At 39.7% G+C, this 19,690-nt stretch overlaps 1 protein-coding gene across 1 annotated transcript in view; it reads left to right on the top strand.

Annotated features, from left to right (window-relative positions):
- The first annotated feature begins 472 nt into the window (after nucleotides 1-472).
- PCSK1 (proprotein convertase subtilisin/kexin type 1) overlaps nucleotides 473-19,690 on the top strand; it is a 43,163-nt gene continuing 23,945 nt past the window's right edge. The window contains exons 1-6 of the mRNA XM_003899941.5: nucleotides 473-1,425; nucleotides 4,994-5,098; nucleotides 8,912-9,022; nucleotides 11,443-11,589; nucleotides 12,911-12,987; nucleotides 18,749-18,837. Of these exons, the coding sequence (XP_003899990.2) occupies nucleotides 1,246-1,425; nucleotides 4,994-5,098; nucleotides 8,912-9,022; nucleotides 11,443-11,589; nucleotides 12,911-12,987; nucleotides 18,749-18,837 (709 nt within the window). The 5' untranslated portion in view covers nucleotides 473-1,245. The remainder of the gene's footprint in view (nucleotides 1,426-4,993; nucleotides 5,099-8,911; nucleotides 9,023-11,442; nucleotides 11,590-12,910; nucleotides 12,988-18,748; nucleotides 18,838-19,690) is intronic.

Below are 19,690 nucleotides of genomic sequence, written 5' to 3'. Positions count from 1 at the left end.
AGGTTCAATCCCTCAGGGTTAGAATAGGCTCCACCTTGGGAGACTGAACTCACTTCCCTAGGGTGAGGGGTGGAGAATTCATTTAGATGTTTGCTTGCTCTCCTCCCACAGGAAACCATTTTTCCACAAAGAGGCATTGTGCATTTTATGGGAAAGTAATGGCACAGTTCCAGCTCAGCACCAAAGTGAAGAGCTCTACTGAGGCAAAATGGAAAGTCGAGGTAAATAAAAACTGCTCTTTCCCTCCCTGAATCAACACAACAGCTTTTGGGACCCTAGATCCCCTTGTTGACAAATTCTTAAAAATGTTTTTTTAAAAATCACATGATTAATCATTTTACTGATAAACACCGTAAAAGGTGGTAGTGGTGCTGGCTTTGCAATATGGGAGTATAATTATTGATATCGTTTTACTGAGGTTGAGAAACAAAGGGGAGGAGGAAGTAAACCTGTAAACTAAAGTGTTCGAATGGTTAAAAATTCATTTTTAAAAGTATTGCTTTAACATTGTCTTGGAGACATGCTCATTTTCTTAGACAATTTAGAACAGAATTTGGGCAGTAGTAGCTTCCCTTCTTCTCCTTACCCTCCTAGCCTCTCTCTGATTTGAAAGACCTAAGAGTCTTGTTCTTCATAGCAGGTGCTGATACCCAAAAGGCCATTATAAGAATCCTATCGCCTCCCCCCTCCCTGCCACACACATGAGATAATAAATACAGAGAAAATGGATGGAAGGGTGGGAAAGCACTCCCAGCCTTTTATTCTTGGTAGTTATATTCAAATGGGGCACTTCTTTATGAAAAGTGAAGATGTTTCTCACGGTACAAAATTTATGAGCTGACAAGGAGCAGACTTAACTGATCCCAGCAAACAGTTCCTTCCTTTTCCTAATCCCTGGCTGCTTATTTTAGCCGCTTCTCCGCCCCGCCGGGAATACCATTCAGATCTTAGTCCAGGTAGATCTGACGTCAAGAGATGGCTTTCGTCGATTTGACGTGTAAACACTCATTTCCATTCTGGCTGGGAAGGGCTGGGGCTCCACTCAGCCTGGAGACCGAAGCGCTTCACTGAGCGCTCGCAGCCGCCCAGCCTCTCCTCGCGCTCCTCCTAGCTCTTCGCAGAGCAACCAGGAGCCAGGAGTGGTCCAGAGCCCGAGGGTGGGAAGGGGGAGTCTCTCTGGCTTTTCTCCTATCTTGTTTCTTTTTCCTCTCCCTTCCCACTCGTGTTGAAGCGAGTGTGTGAGCCATGGAGCGAAGAGCCTGGACTCTGCAGTGCACTGCTTTCGCCCTCTTTTGCGCTTGGTGTGCACTGAACAGTGCAAAAGCGAAAAGACAATTTGTTAATGAATGGGCAGCGGAGATCCCCGGGGGCCCGGAAGCAGCCTCGGCCATCGCCGAGGAGCTGGGTTATGACCTTTTGGGTCAGGTAAGAGTTTCCACTTTCAAGAAACTTTCTGGGGCCCCAGGGGACTGGCGGGACTGGAGCGCGGTCTTCCAAGTGGGAGCCCCAGGTTGCACTCTCCGGAGCCCAGTGTAGCAAAGAACAAGGAGCTGCTCCCGCTCTAGCCCCTGGCGCGCTTGGAGAGAGAGAAAGCTAGCATTATTTACTGTTTGGGCTGGGCGCAGCCAAGCAGAAGGAAGCCACTGCAGCTGGGTAGGGCTTAGGCTTACTGTTGGCCGCTCTAGAATTGAAATCCATTCCCGCGCGGTTTGGAAGAAAAATCCCTCCACGCTTGTTCAGAGAACTTGAGATGCACTCAAGCTCTTACCAACCAAGCGCCCCCGGGAGAATCAGTGCGCTCCATCCCCCGGGACTGAGGCGGTCTGCGTCAGGAGCCGGCTGTTGCCTTCTTTTCAATATGGCAGCATCAGATCCAAGTCCTGATGCAAGGGGCTAAGCAGGCTTGGGGCTGTCCGCCCTGGCAGCCTGTAAGGGCACGCCCAGGGCATTTGAAGAGTGCCAGCTGCTGGGACTGGCGACCAGGAGGTTGGGAGGCCGCGGAGTAGCCTGGGAAGCTGGGGGAGAAATGGTGGGTGAGAGACACGGGACCATCTATCTCCGTACCCCTCTGGGGAGCTCCGGATTTTCACTGGGAACTTACAAAGTCCAAGCTTCATAACTTTGCCCGACCAGCCCCACTGCAGGGTCGAGATGCCGAACTGACTGTGGGAAAGGGATCTATTTATTTCTTGTTCTTCAGCTAAGTACGTAATCGTTTTCCCGGGAATTTCAGCTTATTGTTGCCTGTCCAAGTGAAGGCTTGGTCAATAGGTAGCTGGTTGGAGGTGAGTGAGCGTCAAGACATTAAGTGGGAGACTGCTAATAGCTGAGCGATTCCGAGGGGACCCTAGGGAGTGTGACTTCTAAGCTAGAGCTGTCCTTTCCTTGGCTCAGAATCAAGCCCTAGCCCCCTGCTTGGGAAGTTGGTCTGCACTGAAGCGTGGGAGGAGGGAGTTGTAAAACATTTTGGCGCGTTTTTTCTGGAGGTGGTGGTTGAGACGCCGCTGGAGTCACGGATGAGTAATCGGCGGGGGCTTTGGCGATTCTGTAGACCGAACCCGCTGGGGAATTCTCCTGCTCTTGCTGGAGGCTTCATTCTCAACTTTATAAACCAAATTGTCTTTGAAATGCCCGGCAGGAAAATCTATGCAGATTGGCTTCCTGGTGTCCCAGCAGCAGATGAGTCTTTTGATTTTGGCCAGCCCTTGCCCTCGTGCCAGGCTCCGTGTTAGGGGCTAAGGAATAAGAGGAGGGAAAAAAACGCTCTCAAGTAATCAAGAATCTAGAGGAGACTAGCTTAGAGATTAATGATTGCAACTGATTGTAATTTGTGTAATAATAAAAGTTGTTCTTGAAGTCTCAATATTCATTGGTTGAAGGAATGAAAGTAGTAGGGAATTTGAGAGGGGTGAATGAAAACTGCCCAAAGGAGGAAACATTTGCACGGGGAAGAGGAGTCAGAGATTGCCAGGAGAACATAATGAGATTGGAGAAGACAGTCTAGGCATGGAAAACAGCTTGTGGGAAAACAGTGAGACATAATACAGTTTAGTAGTAAGTCTGGGAATCGCACGCAATTATTAGGAATTTTTGAGACCCAAAGAGAGCATGAGTAGCAGATGACATTGTGCTGGTGAATACTGTGGGCATCATAAAAATTATGTATGTCCTATAGGGGTAGACACTGGGGATTTAATTGTGTATTCCTTGAGCAGCTACCAAAAGGCTAAATAGCACTGGTAACTGTGTAGGAGGAGAATGGAGAAGACAGCAAAAACGAAATCTCTCTTCTTTTTCCCACCTGTTAGCTCTAGGCATGTATCTAAACCTAGACCATTCAATGTGAAAATTGCTTTTCAAAACAAATAAACAGAAATCTTAATACTAAAAAACAATACATCATCCTTCTTGGGAGGATCTTTGGGTAAGGGATAGCATAGTCACAAAAGCATTAACAAATAGTGGGGAAAAACCATCCATATTTATATGTGATTTACAATGCTATCTTTCCTCTATCCATTTTTAGTTAAAATGGCATTACTAACAAAAGTTTTAAAACAAACTTAACAAAAATTATTTTATTAGAATAATAATTATTTGTAGAAGACTGATAGCACGTTCCTGGTTCTGCTTATTTCTCTTTTTGTTTAATATTACTAAAATTACATGAATTTAGCATTACTATATTGGGTACCTTATTGCCTCAGGATAAAGCTTGGATTAAGATAGTGACAAGAAGAAAAACTAGTTGACAGCAGAATAAACAGAGCTAAGCACTGGTGATCTTTTCCTATGGCTGCTGATTTCTCTCCCCAATTCCATCCACAGCTTACAGGAAGATTCACTGAGATTCAGGCTTGGAGCAGGGCCTAAGCTTCTCTATTTTAAAATTCTCTAGGTGATGAGAATCACCAATTTAAAGAACGTGTTTCTTCAGTAATATACTGTTGTCAATTTTTTGTTTCTTAATTTTTAAAATGTAGGGTTATCTAGAGGATTTGGTAGCTTCATATTTAGTGCTGAGTAAAGGGAGACTAGCTCAAAAGGATAATGAATATAGTTCTAAATGAACCAAAGGTGTCAATAGCTACCCAGAGAAGTATACACACTCTTAAGTGGAACACCTGCCCTAAATGTAGCATGTGCTTTTCTGAAAGCCTTGAATTAGTGGGAAATCAAATGATCACTAATAGTGGCTAATAACAATTCATCACTATGAATTCAATGACGACTTTTTATAAAAACGATAATTTATTTTAGTGGAAAGTGGCACTGACCATAGATAGTATCCCAGGTGTTTGCCTGCTTACCACAAATAATTGTTCTTTGAACAGATATATTTGATCAAATGAGCATTTTAATATGATATTGTCACACACAAAAAAACATGTATTTCCTCCAATGTGTGTAAAATAGAAGCATCACTAGTCTCCTACTGTGAGCTAGCGAGTATACTGTGAGCTCAAGCAATAATATTCTGAGGGTCATCTTAAGACCTCTACCAGCGCCTTCTTCATGAAGAATGTGGATGAGGCTGGAGGCCATTATTGTTGGCAAACTAACACAGGAACAGAAAACCAAATACTGCATGTTCTCACTCAAAGGTGAGAGCTAAATGATGAGAACACGTAAATACATAGAGGGGAACAGCACATACTGGGGCCTTTTGGCAGGTGGAGGGTGGGAGAAGGGAAGGGATCAGGAAAAATAACTAACGGGTATTAGGCTTAATACCTGGGTGATGAAATAATCTGTACAAAAACAAAAAACAAACAAAAAAAACCCATGACATAAGTTTGCCTATGTAACAAATTTGTACTTGTACCCCTGAACTTAAAATAAAAGTTAAAAAAAGAAAAGAAAAATATTAACTTCAGATACAAGGAATGGGCTTAATAAAAGTGGCCTACCTCTAAGTTAGCTGAGTTTTAAACTAGTCCATATATACTTGTTTGGGAAAGTGGATATTTATTTTATTTCTTTCCTTTTATAGATTGGTTCACTTGAAAATCACTACTTATTCAAACATAAAAACCACCCCAGAAGGTCTCGAAGGAGTGCCTTTCATATCACTAAGAGATTATCTGATGATGATCGTGTAAGTGCTGTACATTTGTCTTCAAACCAATACTCTAACTTACCTGCTTTCTTTATGTTTTCTAATAAGAACAGAAGCATTTTGCAAATGTGGTTCTTTTTTATTGTGACCAAGATTGTTTATCAGTAATGTTTCTAATTTCTTTCCATAAAATTATAATTGCACATAATAATAACAAGATTGGGTTGAATTGGTTGAGCTAAAGTTAATTTTACACATATATATGCACTTTAATTATATAATTACATATACATCTAAAGTTAATTTTATATGTACACTCACAAATTCAGTCTAAGAGCATGAAAGTGAATGTTTAAAATGAGGGGGCAGCACTAATAAAAATGTTTGACAATACAATCAATCAACAACCTTTTACTAGGTTCCTATTATGTACCAAACATTTTAATACCAATATGGGCTCAAAGAAATACATGAGCCTTACTTTCAATAACATTTCAGCATAACTGAAAAAAAAAGGTCTGTTATTTCTATTTGGTTTTGCTGTATAGGGAGCTAGTGTTTATGAGAGAACTGTAAATCCATGTCTTCATGAGACAAATGTTTCCATAAATATTCTATTGTTGGATCCAAACCATCTGATCTCTTTTCATCCTAGTTTGTATCTTGGTTCAGTGATTAGGTAACAGCAGAAAATGTACAGAATAAATACAGGTAAATAAGGTAGAGGCAATTTGAATACATAGCTAATGTACCTATTGATTTTGAAGTCTATTTTCAAGGTGAACAAATATATTAGACAATGTTGACTATGTTGGGAGTATTGTAATTTTCATACAGTGTTGCCTTTTCTTAAGGATATGCCATACTGGAAGAAATTTATCCTGATTCCAATTTACACTGATATCTTGATATCTGTGTACATGATTTTTGTTACCTAGGACACCCTGGAGAATTATGGTGAGAGATCCTCTTGGTAAGAGAATTAAAAACATCCTTTCAACTTCCCGGCCGGGCGCGGTGGCTCACGCCTGTAATCCCAGCACTTTGGGAGGCCGAGGCGGGCGGATCACAAGGTCAGGAGATCGAGACAACGGTGAAACCCCGTCTCTACTAAAAATACAAAAAATTAGCCGGGCGCGACGGCGGGCGCCTGTAGTCCCAGCTACTCCGGAGGCTGAGGCAGGACAATGGCGTGAACCCGGGAGGCGGAGCTTGCAGTGAGTGGAGATCGGGCCACTGCACTCCAGCCTGGGAGATAGAGCGAGACTTTGTCTCAAAAAAAAAAAAAAATGCTTTCAACTTCCCGGGGGGGCAAAAAATATATGTGTATATATGTGTGTATATATATACTTATATATGTATGTATATATGTATATATGTATGTGTATATACATATATGTATATATATGTATATATGTATGTGTATATACATATATGTATATATATGTATATATGTATGTGTATATACATATATGTAGATCTATGTATATATGAGGCAGAAATAAATAAATATATTTGACATATATATGACAGAAATATATATATATATATGACAGGTGATAGAACTGTTGAAAGTAGATGGAATTCATGGGCCTGTAAGATAATTTGCTGTTTTATTCATTCTGAAATGGATAGCATTTTAAAAAGGAGAAGAAAAAGGACAAATTATGAGGGTGGGGAATGGGAATGACCTGGGTCACCAGTGTTGGAATATAAAAGAAACAACCACATCCTGACAAACAATGCTGTGTAGGGACCACGGACAGTGACCCGATAGCTCATCTACACCCATTGCTAGCTCTTGTCAAGTTATTGCTTGATGTGGAAGACCAAATCAGAGGCCCTGGACCTTATTACAGAAGTTTCTTGTCCACTGAGGTCTTCCCTTACTCACTTCAAGGCAGATGGCTCATTGCGTGTGGGCTCTGAAAAGCAGAACAACTTCCAGCACTCTGGCTAGGCTTAGTCTCCCGGCTAAGCAGGAGAGAGATTTCCTTCTTTGCCTAAATGCATGCCCAAACTGCATGCCCATTAATGCACATTGAAGTCAAACTGACCTGTCTTCTCATTTTCATAGGAGAAAATTGGACAGAATAGAGCATACCTAACTGTTCTTCTTACTAAAAGTATCTCATGAAAATGAAGATGGCCCATTCTACTCTTTATACATCCCCTTGATAGCTGATTTTTTCGGGGAATCTCAAGACATTTATGGAAAAAAGCTAAGAATTTAGTCTCCAGCACAGGTATAACTTTGTAAAAAGTTAGGCCAAGAATAATTTTATTTTAGGAAGCAGTCTAGAACCATAGAAACTTGCATTGGAAGGTTGAAGTAGATGATCTTTAATGCTCTTTCCAGATCAAATTATTTATAATTAAGTACATGATATCTATTATGCATAATAGAAAGACAGTACCAATTTTCCTCTATTCCATTCAGCCTGCTCTTCTAGAGATTAATATGTGATTCTGAGTTAATGACATTAATCATAACACTGTTTTCTACAATTGGATGTTTATCTGATCAGATGGCAGAGTGCCTCCTCTTGTATCCCATTTCTAAAAAATTGCTCTTGGTTTTCATTTTATTGCTCTTTTTTGATGGAAGATAATATTCTTTCAAATCAGCTCTGTGAAATGCAGCAATAGTCTATCTTTACAAGTCTATTAATAAAATCTCCAAGTGTAAGTGACCCTCTACCTCAAAGATTAGTACTTATGCCCTAGAAGTCAGCTTCCAGAGATCAACTCAGATGATGGGCAGCATTCCAAGCATTGAGGTATTTTAAGCCAAAACAATCAAGCTTGAAAATACAAGCACTTTAAAAATAAATCATAGTGACTAATTTCTAGCTTTCAAGTTCTTCCCATTATTTTTAATAGGTTTGCAGTACATTTTTAATTGAAAATTCAGGGCAGTCTTAGTGGATGGTTTTATCCTTCAGTTGCAAATTATTTTTCAGTTTTTATTTTTGGAGCTGATTCATGAGTACTCTCACATTAACAATATTCCACCACACACTGAATTGTCATCATGCACTGAGCAGAAAAGATGTGTTTGGGGTATGAAATAGTCATGTTGCCAAGAAAAATAAGAGTATAGAATTATCTTATAATGAATATAACTACAAGGCAGTCCCTCACTCTCTTAGGGCTTCAAGTATAATAGGATTATGCTGTAAATATGGGCCAGGTAATTTTCATATTGTCAGATCTCTTTGCATAATACATGAGACTGAATTAATGGTAAGTGTGCGTGGTCAGTAGTGCTATTCATCACCCAGGATATGTTTCTCATATTAAGTACTTTTAAGCAGAGGTCGAAGCACAGGGGAGGGATAGTTGCACATTTGCATGGATACAACGCCATTCTTACTTTATAAAATATTTGCAATTTCTACCTTTTGTACGTAAAGAAAGAGAAATTAATCTATAAGAGCATTATAACAGCAGTCTCTTGGCTTGTTGACTTAATCCATAAAAGCAGACAAATTTTCAGCCATGGAGCCCTGAAACCTCAATATAAAAATGAGTATTATGGTCCATTTGCTGATGAAAGCAGACTGAACTTTTGCTTCCACTGAAACCACAATGTAAATAATTTGAGGGAATTATCATTTCACTGACTGCTTCTCCTCCCCCTAAAGGTGCACTTTACTGTAATAGAGGAAATGTTCATCTCCCTAGTGGGCAATCCCTTCTTCTCTCTGAGGTGCCAGTTTGATCTGTAGTCAAATGAAAATATTGCAGAGCTGCCTGAACTCTGCTAGGAAGGGTACTGGAGATAGTTAGAGGAAAGATACAGAGGTAGATATTTGACTTTTTATTTTCTTGCTATAAAAATCCTTGTAGGTGATATGGGCTGAACAACAGTATGAAAAAGAAAGAACCAAACGTTCAGCTATAAAGGACTCAGCACAAAATCTCTTCAATGATCCCATGTGGAATCAGCAATGGTACTTGGTAAGTACATACAGAAGGACTGTGTGGGTGGCATCTGGGACCTGACTTCTTTATATTGTTACATTTGCAACAAGAATTTTTTTTTTTTTTTTTATTTTATTTTATGATGGAGGATTTCATAGGAAGCTATCTTATCTGGAGATTAGGGCTGATGGGACCTCCTTGATCTGTCTCTTCTGTTTTACTGAGTAAGGATGTCGGAAACAGTTACCTTTAGCTGCTGTGAAAAAATAGGTTGTATTTTTTGTCTTCTTAAGTTTATTTGGGGTAAGTGCAGAAAAATCATGTCTTGCAGGTTAGGGGTTCCAAAAACAGTACTTATGGCAAAAATCTCATTTGGTTAAAGTTATTCTTTAGAACTATTTAAAGCACTCACAGAGTGTAGTGAACATAATTTGGCATATACAACCCTGAATGACAATTCTTATATGACACAGATGAGAATCTCTGAAAGAGGCGAAAAGAAGGAACACAAGAAAAGTCTATTGCAAATGTCTGAACTTGCAAACCATTCTACCTTTAAGATAGTTACCAAATCCTTGAGTGGAGAAATTGTTAAGTGTTGCTGTCTACCTGCAGGGTGTCCTCTCTTCTGTTTAATGTTATGTCTGTATGGTAGTAATATAGGCTAGTAGAAGGATTTGTTGTGAGAATGTTATAAAAGATTATTTCTCTTGAAAAACACAAGCTAAGACTTAGATACTTTTGTTGCATAATGGATGGAAAAGGGGATCAGTTTCTTATGACACTATCTTCTCTCTTTCTCTTTCTTTCTTTCTTTCTTTCTTTCTTTCTTTCTTTCTTTCTTTCTTTCTTTCTTTCCTTCCTTCCTTCCTTCCTTCCTTCCTTCTCTTCCTTCCTTCCTTCCTTCCTTCCTTCCTCCCTTTCTTTCTTTCTTTTTCTTTTTTTTTGGACAGAGCTTTGCTCTTGTTGCCCAGGCTGGAGTGCAATGGCGTGATTTCAGTTCACTGCAACCTCTGCCTCCCGGCTTCAAGCGATTCTCCTACTTCAGCCTCTGGAGTAGCTTGGATTACAGATGCCCGCCACCATGCCCAGCTAATTTTTGTATTTTAAATAGAGACAGGGTTTTGTCACATTGGTCAGGCTGGTCTCAAACTCCTGACCTCGGGTGATCCACCCGCCTCGGCCTCCCACAGTGCTGGTATTACAGGCATGAGCCACCGCACCCGGCCTCTTGCCACTATCTTAAGTATTTGCTCATTGCAGCAGAAGAGACTTATCAGTTAACACTTGTTGTGCATTTCCTGTGTGACGAACACTATTCTAAAATGTTTGATATGAATTAATTCATTTTGTTCTCATGATTATCTGTGTTGTAGAAATAGTACTTATGCTCATTTAACAGACGGAAAAACAGAGATATTGGAAAGTAGAATAATTTGCCAAAATCCATGGCTGCTAGTGGTGGGACCATAATTCATGACTCCAGAGTCTATACTCTTAACAACTACAGTCTAAAATTGCTCCTACAACTGACATAAAGGCCTTCTTCTCTGACTTTGGCCAACAGTCTGTTGGCCAAACAGTTCCAGCCTCCTGTGATTCAGCTTCATACCAGCCTGATAAATACTTGTCACCCCACTCCCCCAACCTCTTTATGGGGAGGAGGGCACAACAGCAAGAGGGCAGTTCCTTCACTGACACTTTTGATTGTGGTTATTTATAGATTTCTTATTGACCCTTTCACCAGGTACCTGGCATTCTTTTACTGTCTCTCTCTCACAGGCTTAGAAATGTGCTTGTATCTGTGTTCTCTTGCTACCCAACTTATCTCCTGTACAGTCCCACACACTGACTATCAGAAAATGTATTTGAAAAGGAAAACCCTGAATCTCCTCTCACAGATACTTACCCCCTGAATCACTCATACTTAAAAATAGGCAATTACATTGCAATTCCTGAGGCAATCAAGTCTCCTGAGCATTCCAGGTTCTGCTTTTTCTTTTAGATGAAAAATTCTAAAACATTCATGAATGGCTATGCACTAGGCAATATAATGAGAGCTCAATGTGGCAATGGAGAATCAGGATTTGGGGGGAGATGAAAACATCGACTATCAAATAGACCTTCCGTAGATGAAAGGGTTGAGCATGTTATTATAAATGAAAGACATTTAGGGATAAAATTCTTCAAAGCCACGTAGTTCAAAGAGAAGGAGCACAGGTGATTCATCTTTTCAAGTGATGTCCATTTGGGACAATTGGGAGAAGAGCAGCACTCTGGGGGTTCATTTGGCCCTACTCTCAACTTTGTTTTTTCATTTCACCGAATTGGCTTCTTCTAAAGAGTAGAGTGACCCAAGGAAAAAGAAAGATGGGTCTCCAGGCTGGAACTTAAGTGCTCATTTTGTAGCAAGCTAATTATGACTTTACAAATGCTTCTTTGTTTTTCTTTACCAGCAAGATACCAGGATGACGGCAGCCCTGCCCAAGCTGGACCTTCATGTGATACCTGTTTGGCAAAAAGGCATTACAGGCAAAGGAGTTGTTATCACCGTACTGGATGATGGTTTGGAGTGGAATCACACGGACATTTATGCCAACTATGTAAGTGTGTGCCTTCTCATGACTGACTTAGGGAGCTGTCTGTGCAGACGCACAGTTAGGGCTTTCCTTCTTTTCAAGGGGATGCTGCTGTGGTGTCAGTCCCTGGGATTATGGGCCAAGGTTTTGTCCCTTCTCCTACTTCCCACTAGCTTATATGAATTTATTTTGTACCAGTAGGCACTGAAATAATTCAGTGGGATCAAAAATTGCTCAAAAGTATATGTGTTGGGAGAAGGAGGGGCAGTGCCTATACCAATTAAGTTACCAAAATCCAATGACTTTGAGTTGCTCAGTGTTTGGGGGCATTAAAGTAATCAAATTAAGCCCCTTGCCTGAGATCATTTCCACAGTTTCCCTTCTCACCTCTTTTATGAGTCTATATCCCTGACATTGTAAAATTATATAAATGTGATTTCTTCCATGCAAATCCAAAGTGAATAATACACAATGCACCTATGCCAAGCTGAGAAAGGAAAAGTTTTCTAGAAATGGGAAAATAAATAAAAAAACAATTTGTTTCATTGTTTACGAAGTTTATAATATAATATGAACACCATCATATATCTTAGGTCTTTAGATCAGGAGGCTGGTGTTTCATCTTTAAGATTATCCCTTGTTTTTCTCTCATCCTTTCCACCTATCAAACATTCCCCGGCTATAATGCCAAGCTAACGAGCTAAGGAAAAGAGAAGGACAAATAGTAGCACAGAGTAGAAATTAGGAATGATTGAAATATACGGAAAGCATTGAAAAGTAACAGTAATGGTATGTGGAAGGCGTTTAAGTGTAGCTATGGGGTTGGAAAAAGGAGTGGAACCTGGAAGCTTGTCTTGAATTTCGAACACCCTCTCTCGAATTAAATTATGTTTATTTAGTGTGCCTGGGAGGCTGAAGGAGAACACCATGGACCTGAGTCCCATCTCCAGCCACCTCTTTGCACCTATATTCATGAGAGAGATGAGTGTCAAAGTATCACTAACTAGCTTTATGGCCTTAGGGAAGTCATTTAACTTCTCTGGGCCTCAATTTTCTCATCTGAAAACTGAGGTGACTGAACTAAGTAAACTAATTCCTTCCAGCTCCAATATCCTATGAGTGTCTGTAAACCATAGGCTTGGTAACATTCACTGAGAATTGAATGCTGGTTGTGTTCATCATGTCTGCCTGGTTTGTGGGTATAATAAATATTCAGTGACTCGGTCAGAAACACTAAAATGCAGGCTTTTGAGCTATCAGCCAGGATGGGAAGGTATAGGATACCTTCGGAAGTGATGCTTTTTTTTTTATGATGTCACAGTGTTGTTTTTTGTTGTTTCTTTAGGATCCAGAGGCTAGCTATGATTTTAATGATAATGACCATGATCCATTTCCCCGATATGATCCCACAAATGAGAACAAGTGAGTAAATGTGCAATTGGGTGAAATAAAGTACTTTACAATGCTTTTATCTTGTTTGAGAAAATTATGCCATACATTTCATCCACATTTCAGCGCTCAGAAAATGTTAATGCACAACATCCATACGACAATATTTTGTTGCTTTTAAAACAGAAACCAAAGTTTCTATTTTTATATTCCCTTTAGTTTATAGAACCATATTTTCATTAAACTTCTTACATTATGAAATTCTCCTCTCAAATGTTACTGAATTGTTGTAGCTTTAGAAAGAATGTTTGAGACATAAAGAGTACACACTTTAAGCCCATCCCTCCCATCAATTCCTCTATGAATCTTTTACTCTTAGCAACATGCTTTATGTTAGTCATGAAAATAAATATATGTAAAGAAATGGATATGAACAATGCCCACAACTTCCGACGGTGGCTACAGTCACCCTCACCAGTTCTCTCAGAAGAGCATGGCCAGACTTCAGACAAGAGAAATGCCTCTGAGTTCTGACCACTGAATCCAACACAGTCTCCAGAGCATTGAGCCAGCGGGAAGTCTCCTCCAGAGTTCCTGCTGCTATAAGGCCATAGGAAAGAGAGGAGACAGCACCCGACTCCCAGATTAACTCTCTCTCCCTTGAAGCCACACTGTGGTGAGAGAGGCCAAGAGCCACAGAGGCCAAGAGCACGATCTTCTAAAGTGAGAGGTGAAAGAAAGACCCAGAGGCAAGAGAATTTCAACTTCTCTCCTAGTCCCAAAGAAACTTCACCCTCTAGGCATGTGGACCCTCAAAGTGTCCATGCCCATGGGAGAAACCATCTTTGTTCATACCGATGTTCTCACAGACATTAAGGAGACATTCAAACTTTCCTCTTCATTTTCTCTACACAGAAGAGACTTGCACCAAAATGATCAAAGCCAAGGTCAAAATTAGGGTTTGCTACTACAAGTGAGGATGGAAAAAGCCAAGCATCTAATAGCTCTTGGTATATGTCACATGAATGCTTCTCGCTTCTCTCTGGATGGCTCTGTCTCTTGGACTGTTACCCAACTTGAGTCAGACAAGTCTGTCTCTGTCTCTCTCTCTGCCTCTCTCTCACTCTCTCCCTTCCTCCCTCCCTTATTCTCCCTCAGAACTCCAAAGCGGCTGGTGCAGTAATATGGATCTAAAGTTATTTCTTTCTTTGGATAGTCCTCCCTCCAGAAAGCCAACAAAGCCCAGGATGGGAGGCTGGGGCACATGGACTTGGCCTCAACTTCTGGGTGTTTATTTCTTCCTTGGGGAGAATGGGAAGCTTGTGGATAGTTCAGGGATACGACTTCTTTCAGTACCATTTATTTCTTTGAGGTTGAGTAAAGGGGTTAACTGCAAATACCCCTTAGAGGTGAAAACATTCCGGTAAAAATACAATAGGAACCTCTGGCAGGGGTACCTTTGGAGGAAAGTGAGAGTGTCTCGAGAGCTTACAGCAGACCCTCAGACAAACTTTTCACTGTATGTCTGAAGCAGGATAATGCAGGACCAGTAGGGATTTCTACTGTTTTGGGGCACAGCCTTGTAATGTAGTTATGGCTTTGCCAATTCCCAGAGGAGAGGGTGACCTGGGGAAATCACTACTTCTCTCTGCCTCTACTCCATTTTCTTCCCCTAAAATGGGTGACGACGTAGCTTCTCCCTATGTTTCTTAAATGAACTTCCTGAGGAAATGGGTAATAAGTACTTGGAAGAAAATACTTGGGAAATCTGTTCCCAGACACTTGAGTGCAGCTGAGGTGACTTAGATGGAGGCACTGGCTCCTTCCTAGGCAGTATACGGTCCTTCCAGGCAGAGCCTGAGTCTGGCCTCAGGATCCAGTGTGGGTGATAACTTGTGTGATGGCTGCATAGTGGGTGAATTCTTGATGAACTGATATTCTCTGGAGTTTCTCCAGTCAGGAGATGGAACACTCAGACCTTCCTCAAAACAAAGGGGATCTCACAGCACAGCATTTATAATAGTTGTTATATATATATGAATGTAACAATTATAATAAAATAAAATTTCCCTGACTCAGGGAGCTGCCAAGGCCCCAGGGAAGAAGTTCATATAATGCTATTTGTTTTGTGCCTGAAAGCTCTGAGCTTCCAGATCATAGCCTGCTGTGAACCTTCCACATAGCATTGAGAAAGCATGGCATAGCCCAACAGTTAAGAGCAGACTTGGGAGCCAAGTTTAGGTCAAATTTTAGATCTGCCACTTAGTAGTTGGGTGATCTTGAGCAAATTATTTAACTTCTTTGTGCTTAAGTTTTATCATCTTTTGAAAAAGAATCTAATTCCTTGAGTTAGAGGTATTAACTGATTTTATATATATATATGTGTAGAGAGAGAGAGTGAGGTATTAAGTGAGTTTATACATAATAAGTATTACATAATATATATAATACTTCATTGAGTTAGAGGTTTTAAGTGAGTTTATATGTATATATATTAAATGATATATATGTATATCTATTAAATGATATATATGTATATCTATTAAATGATATATATGTATATATATTAAATGAGATATATATAAACTCACTTAAAACCTCTAACTCAATGAGGTAGATTATTTATCTCTATATCTGTCTATCTAGCATTTAAACAAATTGATTTGTTTAAAAATTATTCCACAAGATAGTTTAAATACTACCCTTATTCTGGTTAAAATATTCTTGTCACACATGCTATTTAAGCCATATATGTGTATGTGTGTGTGTATATCTATCTATCTGTCTATCTATCTATCTATCTATCTATCTATCTATCTATCTATCTATGGCTTAAATAACATGTGCGACAAGGATATTTGGCTTGGGCATACATACATATATGGCTTGGACACTGGTACATAAAAAAGTTAAATAAGTGTTTGCTGTGGTGATGATAATGATGATAATGATCACAGCTATTCATTTAGTAACTGAGGTAGACCTCCTTTCAGTGAGAAATCAACATGACAAGAATAATATCATCTGATGGGAGCAGCAGAGACAAGTCAATTTTCTGAGCCAATTCAGAATCTGCTATTTGGAAATGACATAATGAGCAATTCTCTCTCAGGATCCTCTTGACTATCTACCGAAAAGGTGGCGTCCTTATCATTTATCAGAAGGTATAATAAAAAGTAGAGTTGCCTCCTAGCATGTTGTCAGACATAAATCCCTTAGGTTTGGAAAATGGATGGCCCCATTTTGTCTTGGCCTTTACAGCAATTGGAGAGGTATTATATCCCAATTCCAAGAGTATTATCTCTTTAAACTATCTGTATTGCTGTTGTTCTTCATTACCATGTAAATGAGATTAATAGAAGCTGCATTTGAATGCTACTCTGAAAGTCAAAAGAGGAATCACTAAATAATAAAAACTTAACAGTGCAGGTAATGCTTACTATTAAGCTGGCATAAATCTGTATTCAGTATTTCAACACCAATTACAGACTGTTTTTCTAGTTAAATAACAAGTGTGACAAGGATATTTTAACCAAAATAAGGGTAGTATTTAAACTATCTCGTGGAATAATTTTTAAACAAATCATTTTGTTTAAATGCCAGTTACTACCATTGTTCTAAGATAATGGAGAGTTCTTTTACTGCAGCACCTCACTTAGAAAAGAAAGAGAGCTGCAGCCTATAAAGAATGACATAGGAACACTTCTCTTTCTCTCAATGTTTGGAGGTGGAATGTGAGGGTAAGAGGAGGAAAACATGTCAACACATATTTGTACCATGATCCTCCTGCAGCTTTCACTAGAGAATAGTCCTCCATCTACAAGGAGAGATAAATAATAGGTGCTGTCACACTGCATCATTTTTTAGGACAAAGGCACAATCCTGGGGATGTCTGTCAGCAGGTTGATTCTGTTGGCTCAGGCTGAAGACTTGAGCTGGATTCTTTTGCTGACCTGAGCCCTGTCTCCCATCCTGTATACATGGAAATATATAAGAAGGCAGTGGTAACTTCTGGAAGTACATTTCTCGGAGATGACAACTGAATTACTCCTTCTACTAAGACAAAGAGCGTTAATCCATCCACAAAGCATAAGGTGCCTTCTGTGTGTTCAGATGTGCACACTTTTCTCAGAGAATGGGTGTGGTCAGGACGGCTTCAGTTGCAAATGAAAGAATCCTAACTCAAACATTAAGTAACAAAGGGATTTAAAAAATATTCACCCAAGTGATGTTCTAGTTTCTGATGTTGCAAGATCCAAGAGCTCAAACAATATGTTCTCAGGACATCAAGAACTCTGTTTCCATCTCTAGTGCTGCTCGCCTCCGCTTGGCGTCACTTTCAATAGAATCCTGCCTGGCAGAGCAAGACCCATATGACTCACATGGAACTTAAAGCTCATGATTCCCAAGAAAGAGTAGGGTTTCTTCCCTATAATCTGCATCAGTCCTTGAAAGCTGTCTGAGAGGAGGAGCCCCAAGATTGAAAAAAAATCACAAAAAGTCAGGAGGGTAAGTTTCCCAAAAAGGAAAATTCTAGCATACATAAAAGAAGCAGGTGTTTGCTGCATCGGGGAAGATCTTGAATTAAAGATAATTATATTGTCCTGACTTAGAATTCCTAGCCAGGATTAACATGAAGGAGCAGGAATTTTATTTTGTGGAAGAAGACCAGAAAATAATCTTTGTTACTTTAGGAAAAAGAGAAGTCAAACAACTCTTCTTGAGGGCCCAGTCAATTTAGGAATTTTATATTCCATGCTATGCTGAATTAATAGATGGCCAGTATAGTAGAACTGAAATGGAACTGGTCAAAATTATTGCTCAGAGCTAACCCTTCCTCTCTTTCACTCTATGTTGGTATATCTGGTAGACTCCTCCAAGCCACCAACAGCCTTCACACTGTCACAGGTTGTTTCCACAACAGAACAAAATCATGAAATAAACGAATTCACATTAATGTGCTTTTGGCTTACTGACCCTCCTGAGTCAGGACGGTGGTGGGAAAAGACAATTATCATCCTCAGAATTTCAGAACTGATGCTTTAATGGTGGAATTTGGTGTTTTGAAGATGCATTTTTCTTCCAAATACTCTGAAATCATAAATTACTCTCTTTGCTTAACTGCAAAACCAATCATGTTCAGGCTTCTGGCCCCAGTTAGGATTTCAGGAGCATCTTGGCTTTCCAATTAGCTGAGAATGTCTTGCAAATATCTCAAGCTCCTCTTGGTACCAGATAATCTTCAGATATTTTAGTGTGCATATATTTAGAGGAGAGGAGAAGGGCTTAATAGGGACTTGTTCTATCATATCCTACTAAGGCTGATCAGGGATAATCTAATCCAAGTCAGTCACTAGGGAGAGAAGTGAGGAGCCACTTTGCTACCAAAAAGTACAAAGCAGAAGTCATTTCTTTGAAATTGTTTCTGAATGTCAGAGTTCTTATAATTGTATCAATAGTTAACACTTACTGGGTTCTTACTATCTGCCATCCACTGTTCTAAGTGCTTTACATATAATTTGTCATGTGACCAAGTCTTTGAGGACAAGTAACTTACCCAAGGTCACACCCTTAGTGAATGGCAGAAGCCAGAATTTGAAACCACATACTTTGGTTCTAGTACTTGTGCCCTTCATTTGAACATAAGTTTTATCTCATAGTGATCTAAAACAAAAACAAAAGCAGTAACAGGTTGACAAAAAGTTAATATATCTATGCCCCATTAATTCATTCATATGCAAAACAAATGTTTGTTCTTCTGTATGTTTTATAATTCTTATTTTTCAATCCTCAGACATGGGACCAGATGTGCAGGAGAAATTGCCATGCAAGCAAATAATCACAAGTGCGGGGTTGGAGTTGCATACAATTCCAAAGTTGGAGGTAAAACAGAGGATTGTCCCTATCTTATGTCACCCATTGTGAATGGGGGAGGGGAGCTTTTCTTTTTAACAACTGGAGGAAGAAATTAGCCCCATGCAAAAGTTGCTACAGGACCTGAATATGATTTGCAAGCAAGTCAATAGATATGGATTCCTAGAAAATGGATAGTTGAATATAGCCTATACATCTTTGCAGGAAAAAAAATGTGGAAATGCTGAATAGCATTTGAACCAAATCTAATTTTCTCTATGTTCTGATTTAGAATGGTTTGTTATTGAGTGCTTGCTGAGGAAACAGAAGGAGGAGGTAAATTTAGGCAAAGACTTTTCCTGCCTCTAAATTCTGTAGAAGTTCTTCACTTTATAGAAAAGAACAGCTTCAAAGTTTTAAAAAATACATACTTATTATATTAAGTAGCCAAATTTTATCTTTTATAGCAAGGATGTAGAATCTCTAATTGTTTTCATCAGTGTCCTTATGGGGAAACACATGGTAAATTGCATTAGGGCAACTGTGGACATTTTAATAAAGAAACTATTTACAAGAATTAGAGAAAACCAACAAGGGGCTAAGAAGTGGTAGGCAGATGTTACCACCTTTAGCCTTAAGAAGCAAAGGGAAGGAGAAGCCTGTAGGAAATAGAGAGGAAAAGCTGTGGTCACAGGAGAGAGCCACTGGATAGGCCTTGAGTACAACAACAGAGCTACTTGTAGGCAAAGGGGATTCAGGCAAAGGAGAGCTACTTCTAGGCAAAGGGGACCCAGGGGTATAGGCACCTCATTCTCCTCTTGATTCCCACCCTCTTGCTGGTGTCTTCAGTTGGCTGAACCCATTAGAAAGAGAGAGCCCATTG

This window comes from Papio anubis, chromosome 5 (genome assembly GCF_008728515.1).
Source record: "Papio anubis isolate 15944 chromosome 5, Panubis1.0, whole genome shotgun sequence".
Lineage (NCBI taxonomy): Eukaryota > Metazoa > Chordata > Mammalia > Primates > Cercopithecidae > Papio > Papio anubis.
Note: the sequence above shows the minus strand (reverse complement) of the source record. Positions and strands in the feature narration are given on the sequence as shown.